At 44.4% G+C, this 22324-nt stretch overlaps 1 protein-coding gene across 12 annotated transcripts in view; it reads right to left on the minus strand.

The window, feature by feature from the left end:
- The window catches only part of BTRC (beta-transducin repeat containing E3 ubiquitin protein ligase), a 545063-nt gene that overhangs the window by 83248 nt on the left and 439491 nt on the right, over positions 1-22324 (minus strand). For all 12 annotated transcript variants that reach the window (XR_003857906.1, XR_003857907.1, XM_029610228.1 and 9 more), the window contains one exon: positions 21320-21457. Coding sequence is in view for 10 of the 12 variants with exons in the window: in XM_029610228.1 (XP_029466088.1) it covers positions 21320-21457 (138 nt within the window). In the remaining 2 variants the exon portion in view is untranslated. The remainder of the gene's footprint in view (positions 1-21319; positions 21458-22324) is intronic.

Genomic DNA, 22324 nt, shown 5'->3' on the forward strand with positions numbered 1-22324 from the left:
GGGAGTCCTTTGCACAAGTTTTGTATATTTTTATTTAAATTGCAATTTCAGATTGATATTTTAGTTACATGTATTACATTTGTTATTTTAGATTTAATATGCGTTTTTATTAATATCTTAATACTATTTTATAAGATAACAATGTTACTGTTTTTATGTAAAGCTTGTAAACCATTGTGAAGGCTTGTCTAAACGACAGTATAAAAAAACAATAAATAAAAATAAAGTTGGCTTTGTGTGTCCACCAGGTGAGGGATAAACGAAGTTGGTTGGTTATTCGGACAATCAATGAGAAAAGCTGAGTGGCTTGGTTCCACTGAGATCTCAGGGTCCATTGCGTGATTCTCATGGCTAGGCGGGTCATTGGAGTGAAGTGGATCGTTGACGTCATATGACCCAGCAACATGAGCAGCAGGTGAGCAGAGGCTGTTTGCCGGCAGCGGATCGAGCTGGCTAGGTTGGACAGTGTGGTTATGCGTTTATTGGGGAGGAACGCCCTGGCCACAGTGGTGTCTAAGTCCGCTCCGATAAAGGACAGTTGATGCAACGGAATCAGGTGGGATTTTGGGTAATTTAACAGAAAACCCAGCGACTGGAGAAGCCGTATAGCGAGGTGGAGGGAGTGGCGAACTCCTTCTCTGGACGGGTTTCTGAGTAGCAAGTCGTCCAGATACGGGAAGACATGGACGCTCGTGTGGCGTAACTGTGCTGCCACGACTGCCAGGCACTTGGTGAATACTCGGGGCGCCGAGGCAAGGCCGAATGGCAGTACACTGTACTGAAAGTGCCGGAGTCACATTACAAATCGCAAGTATTTGCGATGAGGAGGAAAGATTGCAATGTGGGCATAAGCATCCTATAGATCAAGAGAGCAGAGCTAATCCCCCCTGTTGTAGGAGAGGGAGCATGATGCCCAAGGACACCATTCTGAACCGTTCTTTGAGGAGGAACTTGTTTAATGCCAGAAGGTCGAGGATAGGTTGGAGGCCGCCAGTCTTTTTTGGGATTAGAAAGTATCGGGAGTAGAACCCTCCTTCCTCGCTGAGTCCAGGGAACCGGTTCTATGGCTCTCGCACACAGAGTTCTGTCTCAAGAATACTATGTGATCGTCCAGGCTCCACGCCGGGACGGGCGGGGAATCCGGGGGCACAGTCGGAAAATTTAGGCGGTAGCTGTGGGTTACGATGGACAATACCCATCGGACGGTGGTAATTGGGTGACAATTGGCGGCAAAGTGGCAGAGGCGGCCTCCCACTGGTAAGTTGGGCTGTGGGTTCGGGGGGAGGGGGGGGTGTGACTGCTGCTCTCTGGCCTCTCTGAGGGGCTGAGCCATCCGAGCCCGGGATGCAGGAGGGTAGTACCTACGTGCCCTGTAAAATTGTTTCCTGGTGTCCCTACAATGGCATCTGCAGGCTCCGGAAGGGGCATCTGAGGTGGTAGTGGATAGTTGACGCAGGGTTTCATGATGATCCTTAAGCTGGGCCACTGCGTCCTGGATCTTGTCCCCAAACAGGTTTTCTCCTGTACAGGGGAGATCAGCTATTTGTCCTGCACCTCTGTGCGTAGGTCCAAGGCTTTCAGCCAGGCCCAGCGTCTGGCACTAATTCTGGCTGCCGAGACTCTGGACCTATCTCGAAGTAGTCATAGGCTGATCTGACCTCATGTTTTCCCGCCTCCAGTCCTCTCTGGAGGATGGATGCTAAGGACTCTTGGAATTGCTGTGGTAGGGTTTCTGAGAACTCCTGGACCTGCTTCCAAAGATTCCTATTATATTGGGTCATGTACAGTTGGTAAGCTGCTATGCAAGCAATTATCATAGACACTTGAAACACTCTGCGCCCTAAAGCATCCAACGCTTTCTGTTCCTTTCCAGGAGGGGCAGAGGAGTGTGGATGGGATCTTTTAGCCTTCTTTTGGTTGATTCCACAACCACAGAATGGTGGGGCAATTGGCTCTTTTGAAATCCCGGGGCTTGTTGTACCAAGTACATGGCATCAGTTTTTCTATTGACTGGAGGCACAGTACCTGGGTGTTCCCAGAGGTTGTGCAAGAGGTCAAGAAGAACTTAGTGAACTGGTATTGCCATTACCTCTTTTGGAGCATCTACAAATTGTAAAACCTCCAACATTTTATGTTGAGCGTCCTCCTCCGTTACAAGTTGGAATAGAATAGTTTCAGACATCTCTTTGACAAAACTGGCAAAGGAGAGGTCCTCCAGAGGAGAACGACTCCTTTCTTCCGGGGGTGAAGGCTCCGAGAGAAATTCCTCAGAAGCTTGTGAGGAGTGGTCAGAGGATGCATCGTCCCATGGATCCTAGGGAGTCTCCCCTTCACCAACCGGGCCCTCCAGATGGAGGGAAAACACCAAACCTGAGAGGGCGGGAAGGCGGCACCAATGGATGGTGAGGTGGCATCGAGGGAGGCGGTGCCGGCACCGAGGGCAGAGAGGCTAGTGAGGTGCGCCGAGGCATCGGTAGATCTGATGGCCCAGGAACAGGTTCCGACATCGGAGGATCCCGGGCAGGGGCTGGGCCAGAGACTGCCTCTTCCTCCTCCGTGGAACCCAGAATTGGAATCGGGGAGGCATCAGTGGTTGACTCAGTGCAAGCAGATCCGATGGAGCGGGATGAGTCAGTAGGGCACTGATGAGGGTGTCCAAACACTCGAGGAGCGGTGCCAACATCGAGGGCGCCGGTTCTGGTGCCAGTATAGGGGCCAGCACCAGTGGCGATTGGAAGCCCCGAAGAGCATTCAGCACTGCCTGTTGGAGTAATTGGTCCAATTCCTCCCCAAAGGCTGGTGTGGATAACTCTGTGCCTGGGGTAGGAGACAGGCTAGGTATTACCAGAGCCTCCACAGGAGTCTGTGGAGGCTCGGTACCCGGCACCAATATCTGTGGGGAACGCCTTAGGGTCCCAGGTCCAGAGGAGGATGGAGACTCCTCTCCCCGGGCCCTTTTCGGGGGCGGCTTGGTTGAAGCCAATGCTGGTGCGGTGTCGGCACCGGACTGGGATGCACGTTGGTGCCATTGACGATGTTTCCCACAGTGCTTGGCCCAGTCTTTCTCCGGCACAGAGGATGAGGACGCAGAGGTTTTGGAATGGGTCGACGTAGGTGACGGACGGTCACCCACTCCACAGTCTTCCTGGCGGGTCGACTCCATGGTATATGGGCCTCCTTGTCTCGGCGCGCCCTACACCGGGGTCGATACAGCAGAGCGTTTTGAGGCAAACAAATGCTCCATCTTTTCCAGTCGGACAGCGACGGACGTCATGGGAAGGCCCGAGGCACAAAACACAGACATCGTGCAGGTCCTTTAAGGACATAGTCTGCGGACACTCAGGGCACTTCCTAAACCCAGTCGCCATGTTGGAAAAAAGCGGCGCGCAGTCGATGGCTGTCGGACCTCAAAGGGTATGCCACTGCAAAACGCGGAACGCACTTACCGAGTGTCTGAGCAGATGGGGGATCCCGGTGAGGGGAAGAAACGAAGATAAACTTCACATTTTTACGTGAGGAAATTTCTCACAGAGCTCCTAAAAACCACAAGGCAACTGCTGCGCGGAAAAAAGGAGACTGAAGGAGGACCCCGTGTGGCCACAGGGTTAGTGGCATGCTGGGCTTCCTCAGTGTGCCAGTCAAAGTTCTAGAAACTTTGACAAAAATATTCCGTGACAGGGCTCCATCTGATGATGTCACCCATCTGAGAGGACTAACATCCTTCTTGTCCTGGGAGAAATAACCGATCCACATTTAACTGTTCTAGTCCTTTCATGATTTTCTAGATCTCCATCATTTTCCTCCCTCAGCTGTCTCTTCTCCAAACTTAACAGCCCTAACCTCTTTATAGTCTTTCCTCCTAGGGGAGCTGTTACATCCCCTTTATCATTCTGGTTGCCCTTCTCTGTACCTTTTCCAGTGCAACTTTATCTTTTTTGAGATGTGGTGACCAAAACTGCACACAGTAATCAAATTGCAGTCTCACCCTACAGCGAAACAGAGGTATTATGTCATTTTCCATTTTATTTACCATTCCTTTTCTAATAATTTCTAACCTTCTTCTTGTTTTTTTGACTGCTACCACACACTGAGCTGAGGATTTCAATGTATTGTTCACTAATATGCCTAGACCTTTTTCTTGTGTGGTAACTCCTAATATGGAACCTATCATCATGAAACTACAGCATGGGTTACTTTTCCCTATGTGTATCACTTTGAACTTGACCACATTAAATTTCATCTGTCATTTGGATGCCCAGTCTTCCAGTCTTGCAAGGTCCTCCTGGAACTTATCACAATCCACTTGTGATTTAACAACTGAATAATTTTGGGTCAACTGCAATTTTGATCACTTTACTTGTCATTCCCTTTTCCAGATCATTTATAAATATTAAAAAGCACCAGTCCCAGTACAGATCCCTGAGGGACTCAATTGTTTACCTTTCTCTTTGGAGAAAAATGACCATTTAATCCTCTTCTCTGTTTCCTTTCTTTTTTTTTTTTTTTATATTTAAACGATTTTTATTAGGAACCATGAAAAAGCAGTACCAGGTATGAAACAGAATACATGGTGAGCAAAATGAAAAACATAATGTGAGGCAAACCTCAAGTAACATTGGAACAGAAAGAAAAAGCATCAATTGGCTCCATGATATACCCCAACATCACAACCCCCCGCCCCCCCACACCCCCCTGACCAATTCTGCAAAAAGCATAATATAGAGGATGTAATACACCACTGTAACACCAAAAAAAAAAAAGGAACATAGAAATCAGATTAACAGAAATATGTGGAAAAAGGGCTCACAGCCAAGGGTACAAAAAGAGAAGATAATGGATTAATGGGGTCACCAGAAAGCACATTCACAATAGACCACCAAAGGAGACCTTCATGGAACGGAAGATTAACCCATAATGAACCAGACAGCTTGACCCAAGCACCTGATTGCCCTGGGCCCCCGTATGGAGGACCCCATTTAATAGTTCAGAAACGAACCACTTATGTCCCGGAGTCACCCAACTGCTCCAGCCAGCGAGTATAAGGGTCCCAAATTTTCCGGAAGTGTAGAAGACGGTCCTGATGGAGAGCCGTGAGACGATACAACTGATAATAGGAGTACAGACGCTGCTGGATGGTAGCCAACGATGGAGCGTCCACCCATTTCCAGTGAAGCGCAATTTCGGATCTCGTGGCAATAAACACTTGTAAGACTAGCCGATGAGTAGAAGGGGGGACATCCGGAAGCGGAGCGCCCAATAGAGCATGCCAGGGTTCAACAGGAAGGCGCACATTGATGAGCTGGGCCACCCAATCAAGCACCGCTCCCCAGCACTTGCGAATCTTATGACATGTCCACCAGATATGGAAGTAAGTGCCTTTATCCGTGCACCCACGCCAGCAAGTGTCAGGTATGTCAGGAGCAAATTTGTGTAGCGCAACCGGAGTAAAATGCCACCTATAAATCATTTTGTAGCAATTTTCCTGTAGACCTGTGGAGATCGAGCACTTATAGGCGGAGGTGTAAATCTGTTCCCAATCCTCGTCGTCCAAGGTCTGATTAAAGTCCAATTCCCACAAAGTCCGGTGCCTTACCCGGTCCAATTTTCTGCCATTGATAAGAGCGTAAATTTTGGAGATCACTCCCCTCATTTTTACACATTGTTTCAAAGAGAGTACCTCTAGTCCGGATAGATCCCTCCCGCACCCCCTTTCTCAAAAAATGAGATACCTTTGCATAGAGGAGAAAGTCAAGAGGATCCAAAGCATGAGCTTGCCGTAAATAGTCTTGTGTTACCACAGCATCCTGCTTATAAACATGCCCCAAAGTACGCACACCAGCCTGAAACCATTGCAGGTGAGCCTTGGAGCAATCCCGAAGAGGCAAAATAAGATTAGAGAATACATGAGTCATCATAGAGAAGTGCTCCCTGCCCACCAACAATGGCCCCCACAGCCTCCAGATGCGCAAAGTGGTGCGCAAGGCAAAAGGTTCGTAAACTATCCCCCCCCATGAGGAACGGGGCTGCCAGGGGAGAGCAGAAATAGGGAAGGACCCCAATAAAGCTTGTTCCAAATGGACCCACTGGGGCACATCCCTAGTACCATGAAACGCCACTAGTGCCCGCAATTGCGCTGCCCCATAGTACCACATCAGGTTCGGGAACTGTAGGCCACCTCTAATTTTAGGCTGAAATAGCATAACTCGAGCAATCCTAGGAGGACGCAGTCTCCAAATAAAGTAACCCAACATCTGTTGCCAATTTTTAAGTAATTTGGTTGGTAGAAAGAGAGGTATAGTGGTGAAAAAATACAGAAAACGGGGAAGGACATTCATTTTGACGATTGCCAGCCTGCCCAACCAGGAGTGACTAAGCTCCGCCCATTTGTCTAAATCTGCCTGGATGGTATCCGCAAGAGGTTTATAGTTTAGATCATACAAGGAGTCAGTGCGGGCTCCCAGCCGTACCCCCAAATACTTAAGTGAGTTAGAGGCCCATTTAAATGGAAAATCCGCCTGCAGTGCAGTGGCATCAGGGACAGGGAGGGTGAGGTTGAGTATTTCTGACTTATCAAAATTAATTTTCATATCGGAGAGAGCCGTAAAGCGTCCCAGCTCCTCCATCACTCCCCGAAGGGACCTGCCGGAATCGGTAAGGGTAAAAAGGATATCATCCGCGAAAAGAGATATTTTAAACTGAGTGTGTCCCTTCACCACCCCTTGAACAGTATCTGAGTGTCTAATACTTTGCGCCAGGGGTTCCAAAAATAAGGCAAATAAAAGTGGGGACAAAGGACACCCCTGTCTAGTTCCCCTCTGGATCTCAAACGAGGGACCATACCCACCATTAACCTTAACCCTAGCACGAGGGCGGGCATACATTTGGCGAACCCAAGAGATAAAAGAATCCCCAAATCCAATTTTATGAAGCACCTGGAATAGGAACTCCCACCTCACCAGGTCAAACGCCTTTTCGGCATCCAATGCTAAAAGTATCGCCGGCAAGCCTTCATGGTGCACTAAATCGATAATATCCACGATACGGCGGACATTATCTGCGGCTAAGCGGCCGGGTATGAAGCCCACTTGATCATTATGAATGAGTTCTGGAAGCACCCCATTCAGCCGTGCAGCTAAAACCCTAGCCAATATCTTTAAATCTAAATTAATCAAAGATATAGGCCTATAGGAACTGTATTGTGTGGGATCACGACCCGGTTTGGCGAGCACGGTTATCCCTGCAGTATTAGCGTCAAGGGTGAACTTTGAGCCGTCCAGTAGAGAGTTAAACGCTTGCGTGAGGGGACTGGCTAACGTGGAAGTGAATTTTTTATAATATAACCCCGTAAAGCCATCCAGCCCCGGGGCTTTTCCAGGTTTCATTTTTTTGATGGCCGCCTCAACTTCCATCTGAGTGATGGGCTTGTCCAACAACTGTTGCTGGAGGGAGGACAGATGGGGCAAGTCAGTAGTCTCCAAATAAGCCTGTATGGCCTCCACGGGGGCACTACCACCCTGGGCATATAAATGCGCGTAAAAATCAGTGAAAGCATGCCGTATCTCTTCTGAAGAGGTGACCAGCGTACCACCAGCATTGGTAACTTTAGCAACCACCGTTTGGGCGTGGGCAACCCTCAATTGACGAGCTAAGTATTTGCCCGCTTTGTTACCTCCCTCAAAATGGTTTTGTTTCAAAATGGTTAAGTGATGGCTAATAGCCACGTCCTCGAGGGACCGTAATTGGCCGCGCACGGCAATTATCTTCTGGTACAATTTCTCCGAGTGGGATCTGCTATGCCGCTGGGTGAGAGAAGTGAGATCTAAAAGCAATTGGGTTCTGCTGGCCTCTCGCTCCCTATTACAGTAGGCCGCCCTGGAGATACAGACCCCCCGTATGACCGCCTTAGAGCATTCCCATACTGTCAATGGTGACATACCCTCCGTCTGATTTTCAATAAAAAAATCCCGTAAGTGCTTGTCAACAATAGAGACAAAAGAAGGGTCTTTAAGGAGGGTATCATTAAGTCGCCACGGCCGATGACCCGCACTCGCATCTCCCATACCGTACAGTAGCCAAACTGGCGCATGGTCAGACCAAGTAATGTGGTCTATATCAGCCTTCTGAACCCTGTTTTGCATGGTGGTGGAGATGAAAACATAATCAATGCGTGTATATGAGTGATGCGGGCAGGAGTAGAACGTGTAAGATCTCGAGTGTAAATGTCTCTCCCTCCAGATATCAACTAGACACCAGGCTTCCATAAGGTGCCGCCAGGCTTGTCGTGTGGCTGACTGGGTTGTCTTGCCCGAACTAGAGTCCCTAACAGGATCCAGAACAAAATTAAAATCGCCACCTACTATCAAATCCCCCTCCGCATGTGTCTGCAAGAGGGTATGCAGGTGATCTATAAACGGCACCTGATTACTATTGGGAAAATAAACATTTAATAATGTACAAATACGCTTGTCTTGTTTGATTTTAAGCAATAGATATCTACCATTAGGGTCACTCACAACGGAGAGCAGCTCATGAATGCAGGAAGAGGAAATCAGGATTCCAACTCCAGCATATTTATGTGCTGCTGTACTGGCTGCCCAATAAGAAGTGGGATACTGTTGGAATTGGAGAAGGCGCTCATGATGCTTTCGGACATGCGTTTCTTGAACGAAAACAATTCCTGCGGATTGCCGCTGAAGCTCCCTCTTGAGCAAAAGGCGCTTTCTGGGAGTGTTAAGGCCCTTAACATTAAGGGACAACAATTTAGACGCCATGGTTAATCAGAAAGAGATGCCAGATACACTCTCCCTCCCATATGCGAGTATACCCGTTGTTCCCGGTCCTCTGTTGGCCATAATCCCCATAATATAATGTGGTGTAAGACTTCCATATGTCCTCTTCCCCAGTTACCCCCAATTGGTCAGTCCCCATCCCCTGAAGTCCTACGGTATCCCCAGACTCGCTGTGGGATAATGCTCGCCAGGGAGCACGTGGCTGCCCAATCCGAGACAAGCACATCCGACTTCAACCCCCTTCCCCCCCCCCACGGACCCCATGAACATCAGAGAGAGAAAACATGAGTGTAAAACCCCCTATGCAACGAGTTATATAACATAGTAAGTGCATAGAAACCATAAACAGTAATATAACACCAAAACTGCATCCAATCAAACAAAGGAGAAATCCTGAAAACCAGGTAATTGCCCTGGAAAGCAATCAGACCCGTCTTGTGAGTCAGGATCAAACCGGGCCATCCCGGCTAAAGTAAGGGGAGCTAAGCGCTGTCTGGATATCAGCCCTGGCCCTGCGCTTGTGGCCTGTTGTCTTCAGTTTGACGGCGAAGCCTCTTCCCTCCTTTGCCGGCTCTTTCCCATCGAGGTGTCTGATCCCGGAGTGGAGCTGCGGCCACCGCTGGCGTACTGGAGAGAGAAACCGGGATTTGAGCCTTGGCGAGAACTTCCCCAGCCTCGGCCACGGACGTGATCCTATGAGAGACCCCTTGGTGTTGAAACATAAGACCAAAGGGATATGTCCACCGGTACCGAATGTCTTTGGCCCGCAGGGCCGCGGTGACCTCTCGCAGTTCATAGCGTTTTTTTTAACGTGGAGGGCGCCAGATCTTGGAAAATAGAAATCTGATGATTTTGCCATAGGATGGATTTCAACTGGCGGGCCCTAGCATATATGCGTTCCTTCACTGGGAAACTGGTGAGGCACAGCACTATGTCCCTAGGGAAATTGTCCCTGCGTGGGCCCAGGGCACGATGTGCTCATTCCAGACTCACTGTTAGTGGTGCCTCCTCCCCTGTAGAGCCGTCCTCACCACCATTTTGTAGGAGAAAACTGCACACTTGCACAGCCACTTGTTTAGCGTCAGTGAATTCAGAGGACTCAGGAACCCCTCTGATTCTTAGATTATTCCTCCTACTTCTATTGTCCATGTCCTCGATTTTGTCCTGCAAAGCTTTAATATCTGTATTTGTTGCATCTTGACGAGTCACCAGCGTATTTATCGCGTCCCCATGGGCGTCGATCCTGTTTTCTGCGTCATCAACGCGATTGCCCATGGCTGCTAAGTCCTCTCTAAGATCTGCCACAGAGGCCATAATGTCCGCCTTGTATTGTTTCAAATCGCTTCGAAGTTCGCTGAACCAGCGCCGAGCCTCCTCCCTAGTAAGGAGGGGGGCTGCGTCTGGCCCCTCCGAGTTATCCGGCACGGGAATAGCTTCGCCAGCGTCCTCTAGGTCGGCCCGCTCCGGGCTCTCTCCAGCGGCGCCATCTTGTTCCCCCTCCAGGGCCGTTTTGCTGTACGAGAACTGGCGAAGATCCGTGGGTTTTCTTTTATTAGCCATAGCCGGATTCACCGCTGTGTAAACGGACGGTAAGGAGGCAATTTACGTCCAAAAACGAGCAAAAAATAGCTGAAATTAGGGGTTGTGGAGTCCGTGGGGAGAGGAGGCGAGTCGCCGCACGTCCGCTCACATTGGCGTCAGGCCACGCCCCCCTCTGTTTCCTTTCTTTTAACCAGTTTGCAATCCACAACTTTTTAATTTTCTCAGGAGTCTTTCATGGGGGGAATTTGTCAAATGCCTTCTGAAAATCCAAATACATTGTGTATCTAGCAATTCACCTTTATCCACGTTTATTAACCCCCTCAAAAAAATGTAGCAGATTTGTGAGGTAAGACTTCCCTTGTGTAAATCCCTGCTGGCTGTGTACCATTAAACCATGTCTATCTATATGCTCTGTGATTTTGTTCTTTAGAATAGTTTCCATGATTTTTCTTGGCATGGACGACAGGCTCATTAGTCTATAGTTTCTTGGATCATCCCTGGAGTCCTTTTTAAATCTCAGGGTTACATTGGCCACCTTCCAGTCTTCAGGTAAAATGGACGATTTTAATGATAGGTTACAAATTACTAGTAATAGATCTGAAATTTCAATTTTGAGTTCTTTTAGAACCCTGGGGCATATACCATCTGGTCCGGGTGATTTGCTACTCTTCAGATTGCTAAGCTTAACCGTGATTTGGTTCAGTTCATCAGAATCTTCACCCTTGAAAATTGTTTCCTGGATGGGTATTTCTCTAACATCCTCATTAATAAAGACCAAAGCAAAGAATTCATTTAATCTTTCTGTGATAGCCTTATCTTCTCTAAATGTTTGTTTAACCCCGCTATCATCTATCAGTCCTACAGACTCCCTTCACAGGCTTCCTGCTTCAAATATATTTTTAAAGTTTTTATTATAATTTTTTGCCTCTATAGCCAGCTCTTTTCAAATTCTCTCTTGGCCTGTCTTATCAATGTTTTACATTTTAACTTGCCAATGCTTATGCTTTTTCCTATTTTCTTCAGGTGGATCCTTATTCCAGTTTTTGAAAAAGTTCTTTTGGTTAAAATAGTGTCTTTCATACTACCTTTTAACCAAGCCAGCAGTCGTTTGGTCTTCCTTCCACCTTTTTTAATGCATGGAATACATCTGATCTGGACTTCTAAGATGGTATTTTTAAACAATGTCCACGCCTGTTGTACACAACTTTTGTAGCTGCACATTTCAGTTTTTTTCTAAATTATTTTCCTCATTTTATCAGGGTCCCATTTGAAAGTTTAATGCTATAGCTGTATATTTACTTAATGTCTCCCTTCCGGTCATTAAGTCAAATTTGATCGCACTATGCTCACAATTACCACTTGCAGCAAATCTTGCACTCCATTAAGAATTAGATCTAAAATGGTTCCCCCTCTCATCAGTTCCTAAACCAATTGCTCCATGAAGCAGCCATTTATTCCATCTAGGAACTTGCCCTCCATTGCAAGTCTTGATGTTATATTTACTCAGACAATATTAGGGTAATTGAAATCTCCCATTATTATTGTGCTGCCAAATTTGTTAGTTTCCCTAATTTCTCTTAGCGTTTCATCATCTGTCATTTTGGGGGAATACTACCATCCACTTGGCCATCACACAAGGGATTTCTACCCTAAAAGATTCTAATCTGTATTTAGTCTCCTACAGGATCTTTATCCTGTTGGACTCTATGCCATCCCTAACATCAAGTGCCATCCCCCCACTAAGTTGATCCACCCTATCATTATGATATAATTTTACCCTGGTATAGCTCTGTTCCATTGGTTATCCTCTTTCCATCAGGTCTCTGAGATGACAATTACTGTATGTCTACCCCTTCTTTCAGTGCTATACATTGTAACTCTCCCATCTGACTTCTTAGACTTCTGGCATTGGCATACAGACATTTCAAAGTGTGTTTTTTGTTTGTATTAACAACCTGCTTATCAGTTGACAGGGATAATATAGAACTTTTAACTCAGGTGATTCTTTACTTATAGGCACATGGACTACTTTTACTTTTATTGGCACCTCTGTTGGGATGCTCTAATCCTCCTGTTTCATTATACCTTTCAAACATACTTCCTTCTGAACCATGGCGCTGCTGAGAGACTGTCAGCTTTCCCCCTTGTTCTAGTTTAAAAGCTGCTCTATCTCCTTTTTAAAGGTTAGTGTCTGCAGCCTGGCTCTACCCTGGTTAAGGTGGAGCCAATCCTTTTGTAAAAGAATGCCTTTCCCAAACGGTTGCCCGATTTCTTACAAAACTAAATCCCTCTTCTTTGTACCATTGTTTCATCCACGCATTGATACTCGAGTTCTGCTTGCCTTTGATTTCCTGCACATAGAACAGGGAGAATTTCAGAGAAAGGTACTCTAGAGGTTCTGGATTTTAACTTTCTACCTACAATCCTAAATTTTGCTTCCAGAACCGCCCTCCCATGCCACCCTATGTCATTGGTGCCCAAATGTACCACAATAGCCAGCTCCTCCCTACCATGTCTAAAATCCTATTTAGATGACGTGTGAGGTCCACCACCTTCAGTCCAGAAAGGCAAGTTACCAAGCAATTCTCACTTTCACCAGCCACCCAGCTATCTACATTCCTAATAGTCGAATCACCAACCTAGGAGACTTGTCCTTGGTGTGAAAAAATAATGCATCACCTGGAGAGCAGGGTGATGCTCTCCGATCAGGTGACCTCCTTCCTCCAAGACAGCACTGGGGCTGCCAGACAGAAGTGATTTGGCTACTATGTCTCTGAAGTTTCCTCTACATACCTCTGTCTGCCTCAGGTCTGTCATTCTAACCTCCAGATAGCAGACTTATTCTCTGAGAGCCAGAAGCTCTTTGCACTGGGTGCACACATACAACTTCTCACCATCTGGCAGATAGTCATACATGTGAACCAGATATCACTATTGATGCTTCCATGCGTTAGAAAAACACATTTCTAATTTATTGCCATATAAGAGATTTTTCTTTATGGTAATGGGGTCCTGAAAGAAGTGTTTGGTTTTTTTTAATAAGGAAGATTTCTCAGTTCTTGGATTGTTCTGGGAGAAATACAGGGTGGCGGAAGGGTTTGTATTGCTATATATAATATAATATTTTTATGCATTACAAATCCTTTTTTTTTTTTAATGTACCCAGAGAACTGTCACTGCCTACAAAAAAAAAACCAAAAAAACCCCACACTTCTACCAGTCACGCCCTATTTGTCTCTGAGTGGGTTGTGTTTACAATGGGAGGACCCCCCAATTACTCAACTTGAGCTCCAAGGAGGGACCTTCCCTGGCCCCCAGTGCAAGTACGGCCCACTAATGTGGCCCCATGTAAAAAAGTTTGCCCACCTCTGCCCCTGTCCGAGGACTGTCAATGCAATGATTGGATTAAGTAAGTTGGGAGGGGATATAAGTAGGAAATAATTCCCTGGATAGCTGCAAATAAAGGCTTGTGGTGCCAGATCCTAGTCCTAAATTCTGAATCAGCTGGTAACACAAAGGAGGAGGTGGAAACTGCTAAGTTAAAAAAAAAAGAGGAGAAAAAAATGCACTCAACCTGATAAGCAATTCAAAAAGGCAAGGCAGAAAAATAAACACGTATCTACTACTAATACATGTAATCTGCTCTATAAGATCTATGCAGTATTGTACAGAAACACATAATAGTTCCTTTTCCATTCAGCTTACAATTTAGTCAAGAAAGACAAGAAAATTAAAGTTTTGGGGTTAAAATCAATAAGACCATAACTGGAACGAAGCAGGTTATCTGTTCATAGTGACTAAAGAGTGCCAGAGTCTTTAATGTATTTCACAATCGCATCCTCAAAAGTGCTGCAGTTTGTGCACTTTTGACTAGAAAGCAAAGCTGCTCACATGCAACAGGTGTTCTCCATAGACTGCAGGACAAATCAGCTTCCAAGTGGAAGATCATTCATTGCACAGAGATTGATAGTTCTCTATGAGCTCAGAAAGACTGAGGTAGTCTGAGTATGTGCAGCTGTTCTCGTGCAGCCACTGCCGTGCGAGTCTCCCCAGTCTTTACATAAGATTTACATACTGTGTCCATCAAGCCCAATATCCATTTCCAACAGTGGCCAATCCTGGTCACAAGTACCTGGTAGGATCCAAAAGGGGGGCTAACAGATAAGCAGTGGATTTCTGCAGCTCCACACCTTAATAATGGACTTTTCCTCTAGGAACTTGTTCAAACCTTTAAGTGCAGCCACACTAAAAGCTTTTATCATATCCTCTGGCAATGAATTCCAGATCTTAATTATGCTTTGAGAAAAAATATTTCATCTTATTAGTTTTAAATATACAACTTAGTAACACTGTGTATATCTCATAGTCTTTGTACCTTTTGAAAGTGTAAACAATGGAGTTATGTATACTCGTTCCACTCTACTCTATCATATCTCCCCCTCAGTAGTCTCTTCTCCAAGCTGGAGAGTCCTAACCTCTTTAGCCTTTCCTCATTGGGGAATCGTTCCATCTCCTTTATCATTTTGATCACCCTTCTCTGTACCTTTTCTAATTCTGTTATATCTTTTTTGAGATGTGACCAGAACTGCAAACAAAACTCAAGATGTCGTCACACCATAGAGCAAAACAGAGGCATTATGATATTCTCTGTTTTATTCTCCATTTCTTTCCTAATAAATTCTATTTGCATTCTTGGCTGCTGCTGCACACTAGGCAGAAGATTTCAACTTGTTAACAATGACACCTAGATCCTTTTCCTGAATAACTACTACTAATGGTTCCTTATATGCTCCCCCGATCAAAACTTCTCTAACTAAACGAGCACTCTCCACAGCCGGGCCCACCCTCTGGAACTCATTACCGCCGGATCTACGCCAAGAGACATGTCGTCTAACTTTTAAGAAAAACCTAAAAACGTGGCTCTTCCGGCAAGCCTATCCAGAATCGCAGGAACACTCCGACACCGGTCAAAGAGCAAAATAGTCCACTATAAGTTCCATGACCGCCCATATCCCCTCAAGGCCCGACTACGCCTTATCTGGACAGCCCACTTGTTTTGAAAGACTCCTTTGTTGATGCATTAGTTCTTTAGCTCATGCATTACTCATGTTTATGCCCATCAACACTGTTCTCTGTTACCTGTATATCACAATTTAGCCTACCCTCTTTTTTAGCTATTCCCTACATTTATTCACGTTATTTTGATGAGTTATTGTTGTCTATTTAATATTTAATATTTATGTTCTTATGTTCAGAAACTCTGTTTAATGTAACGCCTTAACCGCGACTGTTTTGTTCTATGGAAACAGACCTGATTCGATATTTGTATCGAGAATGGCGGTATATAAAAATCCTAAATAAATAAATAAATAACAAATAATGTGGAACTTTGCATTGTGTAACTATATTTTGGATTACTCTTTTCTAAGTGATTCACTTTGCACTTGTCCACATTAAATTCCATTTGCATGCCCAGTCTCCCAGTTTTGTATTTTCGCACCAGAATCTCGGCACTGCAGTAAAACATTCGTACTGAACATGTTAACCAATTGAGAGAAATGATCCTCTGATGCAGGTTTTGAAACACGACTCCGAGTCTGGGATTATGTTGCCACTGCACATAAGTGCATTTTATTTGCATCTAAAAAAAAGAAAAAAAAAAAAAAAAGAAAAACTTATGATCTGCTGGCCTATGATTAAGCATAAGGTAAATTAAGGTTTAATCTGTTACTGGAAGTGCCTATTATGACTAGCCACTGTTGATGGCTTAATATTTATCAAAAGGTACTTTTGTTGTTTCTCTCTCAGTCAAACTTGTCCTGATTCTCATCTTTGACTATTTGATTTTTAAACAAGGTCCATGCCTAATATAACCAACTTTTGCAGAGCAAAGATGTGATAAGGAAGCTGCTGAAGCCCTTACTCAATGAGCTTTTAAATGAAGAAACCTGTTCCTGTGTACTACACAATGGACATTTACTTCTTCTCTAGGCACAGGTAGTTTTGACCATATACTAATCAATTTCCCCAACATATGATGTAAAAACAATACAATTTTAACCCACTCTTAGTACCAGGAAAACTGCCCCCAGGACCACAAAGGGGCTTACAAATAGGTGCTCGCCTTCAACTAGTACCTGATACGAGCCACCACAGGAGAAGACATACTCCTAGGTTACGGAGAGGGATCCAATGAAAGACCAAAGGAGTCTTCATCTTCTCAATGTACAGTGGAGAAATAGAAGATTCAGAGTCTTCCTGTTAATCAGAGTATTATAGTCCGTTCTTTTGTCATCATCCTCTCCCTAGATGAGGGTGAATCATGAGACTTAGGCTGGATAAACTACTTGTGCCTAGAGAAGAAGTAAATGCCCATTGTGTAGTACACAGGAACAGGGTTCTTCATTTAAAAGCTCATTGAGTCAGGGCTACAGCAGCTTCCTTATCACATCTTTGCTCTGCAAAAGTTGGTTATATTAGGCATGGACCTTGTTTAAAAATCAAATAATCAAAGATGAGAATCAGGACAAGGTTGACAGAGAGAAACAACAAAATCCCTTTTGATAAATAAATAAATGAATAAATAAAAAAGCTTAACTGGCCCGGAGCGGCAGTTACTACCCTTAAGAGAAACATGGGGGTAACCTGCACGGAGCGGCAGTTACTACCCTGGGAAGCTTGCTGGGCAAACTAGATGGACCATTTTGGTCTTTTTCTGCCGTCATTATGTTACTATATGCTTTCTCTAGCTCGAAAAGGTGGAATAGTAGACTGGCTTTCCATCTTAGGCATCACTGATTCTAAAATGGCGACATCTGCTCCAAGAGGAGGCCATGGTATATTAAAATAATTTTTTATGACTTCAATCCACATCTTCCTAACTATGGAATGTTGGTCAGATGTAGGAAAAACAGTGGAAGAACAGTGATTCAGGAAGCAAAATAAGGATTGGAGAATTTTGGTCTAGTTTAGATTTTTCTCCATCAAGAAAAGATTCTCCACACCAATGTCTCTGTGCAGAAGATGGCACCATAGCTTTGCTTGTGGATGGTGGTGATAATTTTTTTAGTGTCAAGGAGAGATTACACTGAAGGAGATCACCCGCGCTGATTAAGAGGGGCTACGAACCGGGGAGACAAGGGTTCAAAAGTTCTACTGTTGCTCCGTGTGACCTTGGGCAAGTCACTTTACCCTCCTTTGCCTCAGATACAAACTTAAGATTGTAAGCCCTCTGGGGATAAGGAAATACCCTCAGTACCTGAATGTAATCCACTTTGAAGTACCGAAGAGCGAAATATAAAAATATAAAATAAAATAAGAGACTAAGGCGTGATGCATATGCATTTTGGCACTGACATGCTAGACCAGTGGTTCTCAACCGGTGTCTCGCCAAGAACACGCAGGTGTGTCGCCAAACTTCCTGGTCCCCTGCTGACCCAGCTGCTCCCCAGTCCTCCTCTGCCCGGGCGGAACGTGGCAGGACAGCTGGAGTCAGCGGCACCGGCATTTATTTATTTATTTGTACAGCTTTTTTATACCGTTGTTGAGAGACTATGTCTCTATCTCTACGGTTTACAACATATTAAGAAAAAACAATAAATTACTAAAATCTCAGTGTAGAATAAAAATTACAATAAATCGACTAATACAAATAAAAACTTAGAAAAGTAAATAAAATTTTCATTAAAAAATTATGAAAAGAAAGAATAAAACTATAAAAGAAAATAAAATCAAGTTAATGAAATCAAGTTAGTAGCTTTCCATCTAAAATTCATGCTGCATCCTCTGTGTTACTCACAAAAAGCTTGCCTGAAGCACCAGGGTTTTAGATCCTTTTTGAAAGTTTTCAAATTTGACTGCAGTCTTAAATCTGGTGGTAAGGTGTTCCATAGTTTTGGACCGGCAATAGATATCGCACGGTCTCTAACCTCGCTGAGATGTGCTGATCTTACTGTAGGAACAGTAAGAAGACCTTTGTTGGCAGATCTTAATTCACGTTGGGGGATATGTAGTATTATACTTGAATTTAGCCAATCGGTCTTTTCTCCGTATAAGATTTTATGAATAATGCACAACATTTTATGCTTTATTCTAAATTCAACTGGTAACTAATGCAGACTTTGAAGGACAGGAGAAATATGTTCTCTCCGTTTGGTATTAGTCAATACCCGCGCCGCAGCTTTCTGTAATATCTGTAGTGGATGAATCGATGATTTAGGTAGGCCTAACATAGTAGAATTGCAGTAGTCAATACCTGTAAATAACATCACCTGAAGTACATATCTAAAATTGTCCCGCCCCCCCCCGCAGCCCAGAAGAGGAAGTTGTGAGCAGCGGGTGCGTGAAGAAGAGACCATGCTAGTGTGGTCAGCGTCGGCCCGAAGAACAGAAGAGAGGCACGGCCTCAGGAATGAGCAATGCGGCGCGCAGAAAAATGAAGAAGAACGTCAACTCCCGCGGCCGATGGGACTCCTTGCTCCGCCAGGGCTGAAAATGAAGGAGGCTAGGGTTGGGAGGAGGCTGCTGCTAGTTCCGGGGAGGGAGGGAGGGAGAGCGAGTGAATGAGCAAGCAAGCATGTGTGTTTGGGATCCTGTGTGTGTATGTGTGTGAGTGAGACAGCATGTATGTGAATGATTGAGAGCCTGTATATGTGAAAGAGAGCATGTCTGTGATTGAGAGCCTGCCTGTGAGAGAGACAGCATGAATGTAAGTTTACGATTGGGAACCTGTATGTGTAAGTTTGTGATTGAAAATCTGTTTGTGTGAAAGAGTATGTGTGTATGATTGAGATCCTTTGTGTGTGAGAGAGATCATGTTTATGTATGATTAAGAGCTTGTGTGTACAAGTAAGAGAGAGAGCATGTGTGTCTGTGTGTGATTGAGAGCTGGTTTAGGCGAGAGAGCATGTTAGTATGTGATTGAGAGCCTGTGTGTAAATGAGAGAAAGAGAGAGAGCATGTTTGTAAGCATGTGAATGAGAATCTGTGTGTGAGATAAAAAGACAGCATGTATGTGTGTGATTGAAAGCCTGTGTGTGTAAGCGTGAAAAGATAGCATGTGTGTAAATGTGTAATTAAGAGCCTATATAAATGAGCGAAAAAACATGTTTATATGTGAGTGACTGAGAGCATGTGTGTATAGGTGTGTAATTGAGAGCCAGTGTGAGAGAGAGCGCTGGTATGTGACTGAGAGAGAGGAGAAAGTTCCAAGCAAATCACCCCTCCTCCTGCTAATTCAAAACAATCTCAGGAGACCTGGATATCAAACGTTCCCAGGTATGCAGAGGAAAAAAATTGTATCCTTATTTTTCATTTCTTGGTCTTTGTGTCTGCTATTTTGAAATATTTTATTGGTATCTAGAATTTTTTATATGAGTTTTTAATTATTGGATATTCCACTCATCAGCTGTTTCGAAATAATCTGTTCTTTTAGTTAGTATGGTTTTACTGCTACTGATTTTATATTTCTTGATTTGTTTTATAAGGATGGGTGATGCTTCTTTTTTTCCTTTGTTGCACTGCAAACAGAGACTCTGGCTTGTTGCAGTTTCCACTTTTTTCTGCATGCTTCTAGTTATGCGTTTTGGTCTCTTTATTCCTTGTTAGGTGAGGGTCAGCACATGTGATTTAGGTGAGGTTTTCTGCTGACGTGTAGTTTCTGTGTAGGGCTCTATAGCAGCCTGACTTGGTCCGTTTTCCTAATAGGAGATGTATTGGTGTCTTAAGGCCTGGTGTAATATTTTCAGTGTTGCCTTTTCTTAGGTAAGATGGTTACTGTTTAAGTGCTGGAAATTGGTGCTGTTTTGGTGTGGGATGTTTACTATTTATGCAGTTTCTGTTCAGACAGAATACTTATCTTTTCCTTGTCATTTTAAACAATAAAAATAATTACCGGACCTTTACTTTTTATTTCCGCCGTGAATTGTGATGAGCAGTGTGTCACAGATGTGAGCGTGGCCTGCCAGGTGTGTCACGATGGGGAAAAAGATTGAGAACCACTGTGCTAGTCAGCACCTTTTCTGCTCTGAGACTCTTCAGCCTGATGGTGCCAGTCATGAGAGGATTGTATCTTTTTTGATTTATATGATGGTCTCAGCACTGACGAATGCTGCATCTTAACTGCTGAGATGGAAGCCTAAGAAGATTTTAAAAGTTCCTTCAACCATATGGCCCTTAATGACATCCATGCAGACAGGTCATGTAGCTAGGAACATTGAGGGAAGGACAGAGACACTAGACAATTATGCTGATCCAAGAGAGTCATTTCAGATAAACAACGATGACATCTTCTGAACGCCATTTTGGTGTCCGCCATTTTTAAGAAGAGTGATGCTCAAACTCAATCTTGTAGAAAAACATTTACTTTTTATTTTCTTTTTTGAGGATATTTACAAATTAAAATAATAGAATTATCGGAAACTATAAAGAAAATGTCCTTGAGGGAAAAAATGACTACGAGAGGGCTGGAGTGGCTATAGTTTTTCAGAGTAAACATGTCTTTTTGTACGAATGGAAAAAAACTGAGAAGACTCATGCAGTGGTTGCATTTGAACACTTGCACATGCTCAGAAAACCCTTCTTGGTCTTTCTGAGCTCTGACAGCACTATCAGTCTCTGTGTCATCAGATGATGTCACCTATTTGTGTGGCCCATATTTGCCCTGCTTGTCTCTGGAGAAAGGTAATGTAACAACCTTTGATGTCATGTCATTTAACACAAACTTTAAAATGTCATCAAACCAAACTTTAAAACACCTAGGCAGTCAGGCTTTTAGGATATCTACAATGAATATACATGAGATAGATTTGCATGCAATGGAAGCAGTGTATGCAAATCTAAATCATGCATATTCACTGAGGATATTCTGAAATCCTTATAGGCTAGGTGTGCCTCAAGGACTGAGCTGAGAAGCACTGTTCTACAGAGCAAAGGTGGGGCACCATTTCCAATCTTTAAATTACAGTAAGAATAAATGCTCTGCTCCTCACCTTGATAGTGTTGTCTCTGAGGCCACTTACTATTTTCTGATCATCATACTGTAAACAGTAAACACCTTTGCTGGTTTCACTCCGGCAGTGGATTCGCTGTAAACTGTGCCTTCCACATCGCCAGTTGGATTCTATTGTCTGTCATTGGGGATAAACAAGAAAAACTGGGTGACAATTTGTTCTTGATTAGGCACTCTAAGGTCTGTATGTGGCCAAAAAGGAAACACAGGATCGTTTATTTTTAGAAACTCTATTTCAGGAATATCGGGAAGCAATACATCCTTTCGTTATATTAAATTATGCAACATATGCCATGGCCTAGTTGCAATAAATTATACACCCACACAATGTCATGGAGAAATACATTTTAAGTGTTATCATGGCTTCAGGTAGGTCCACTAAAGGTCCCCCTAAGTGTATTAAAATTAATGCTTATTGAACTGCCACTAAGGTACAGAACTTCCAATTACTTAATTTGGTATTTTAAATTAGAGATGGGCTGAAGAATGATTATTTCAAATGAAGATGGTAAACTCTGATAATTTTTCCAATGTTAATAGATAGGTGGAACCAGGGCTTAACTTGGAAGTGAAACTATGGAGCAGAGGAGGGGGAGGCAGAATGGGAAGGGTAGCATGTGACCTGTATGGGGAGGGGAGGGGAGGGGAGGGGGCCAGGAACAGGTGAGAACTCTCTCTCCTAACCCCATAAACACTCTCGTACACATATATGTAAACATACCTTCTTCCATCTAATCCTTCATCCCCAGCCCCCACTAGAACTCAACCCCTTAGCCTTTCTTTACCCATCAATACTCAGTAAACACTGGTGCGTGAAGGACAACTCAGGGTTGAACACTGTTGGAAGGTTGCGGATGAAGGGCCACTGAAGTAAGGAAGAGGATTGTAGAGAGAATGGAGCCCATTTTGTCTACTCTCCTCTCTTCCCTGGTGATTCTGGCTCTCTATCCCATGCTGCCCCAACCCCCCATGATTCATCCAGTAG

This window comes from Rhinatrema bivittatum, chromosome 7, assembly GCF_901001135.1.
Source record: "Rhinatrema bivittatum chromosome 7, aRhiBiv1.1, whole genome shotgun sequence".
Taxonomy (NCBI): Eukaryota; Metazoa; Chordata; class Amphibia; order Gymnophiona; family Rhinatrematidae; genus Rhinatrema; species Rhinatrema bivittatum.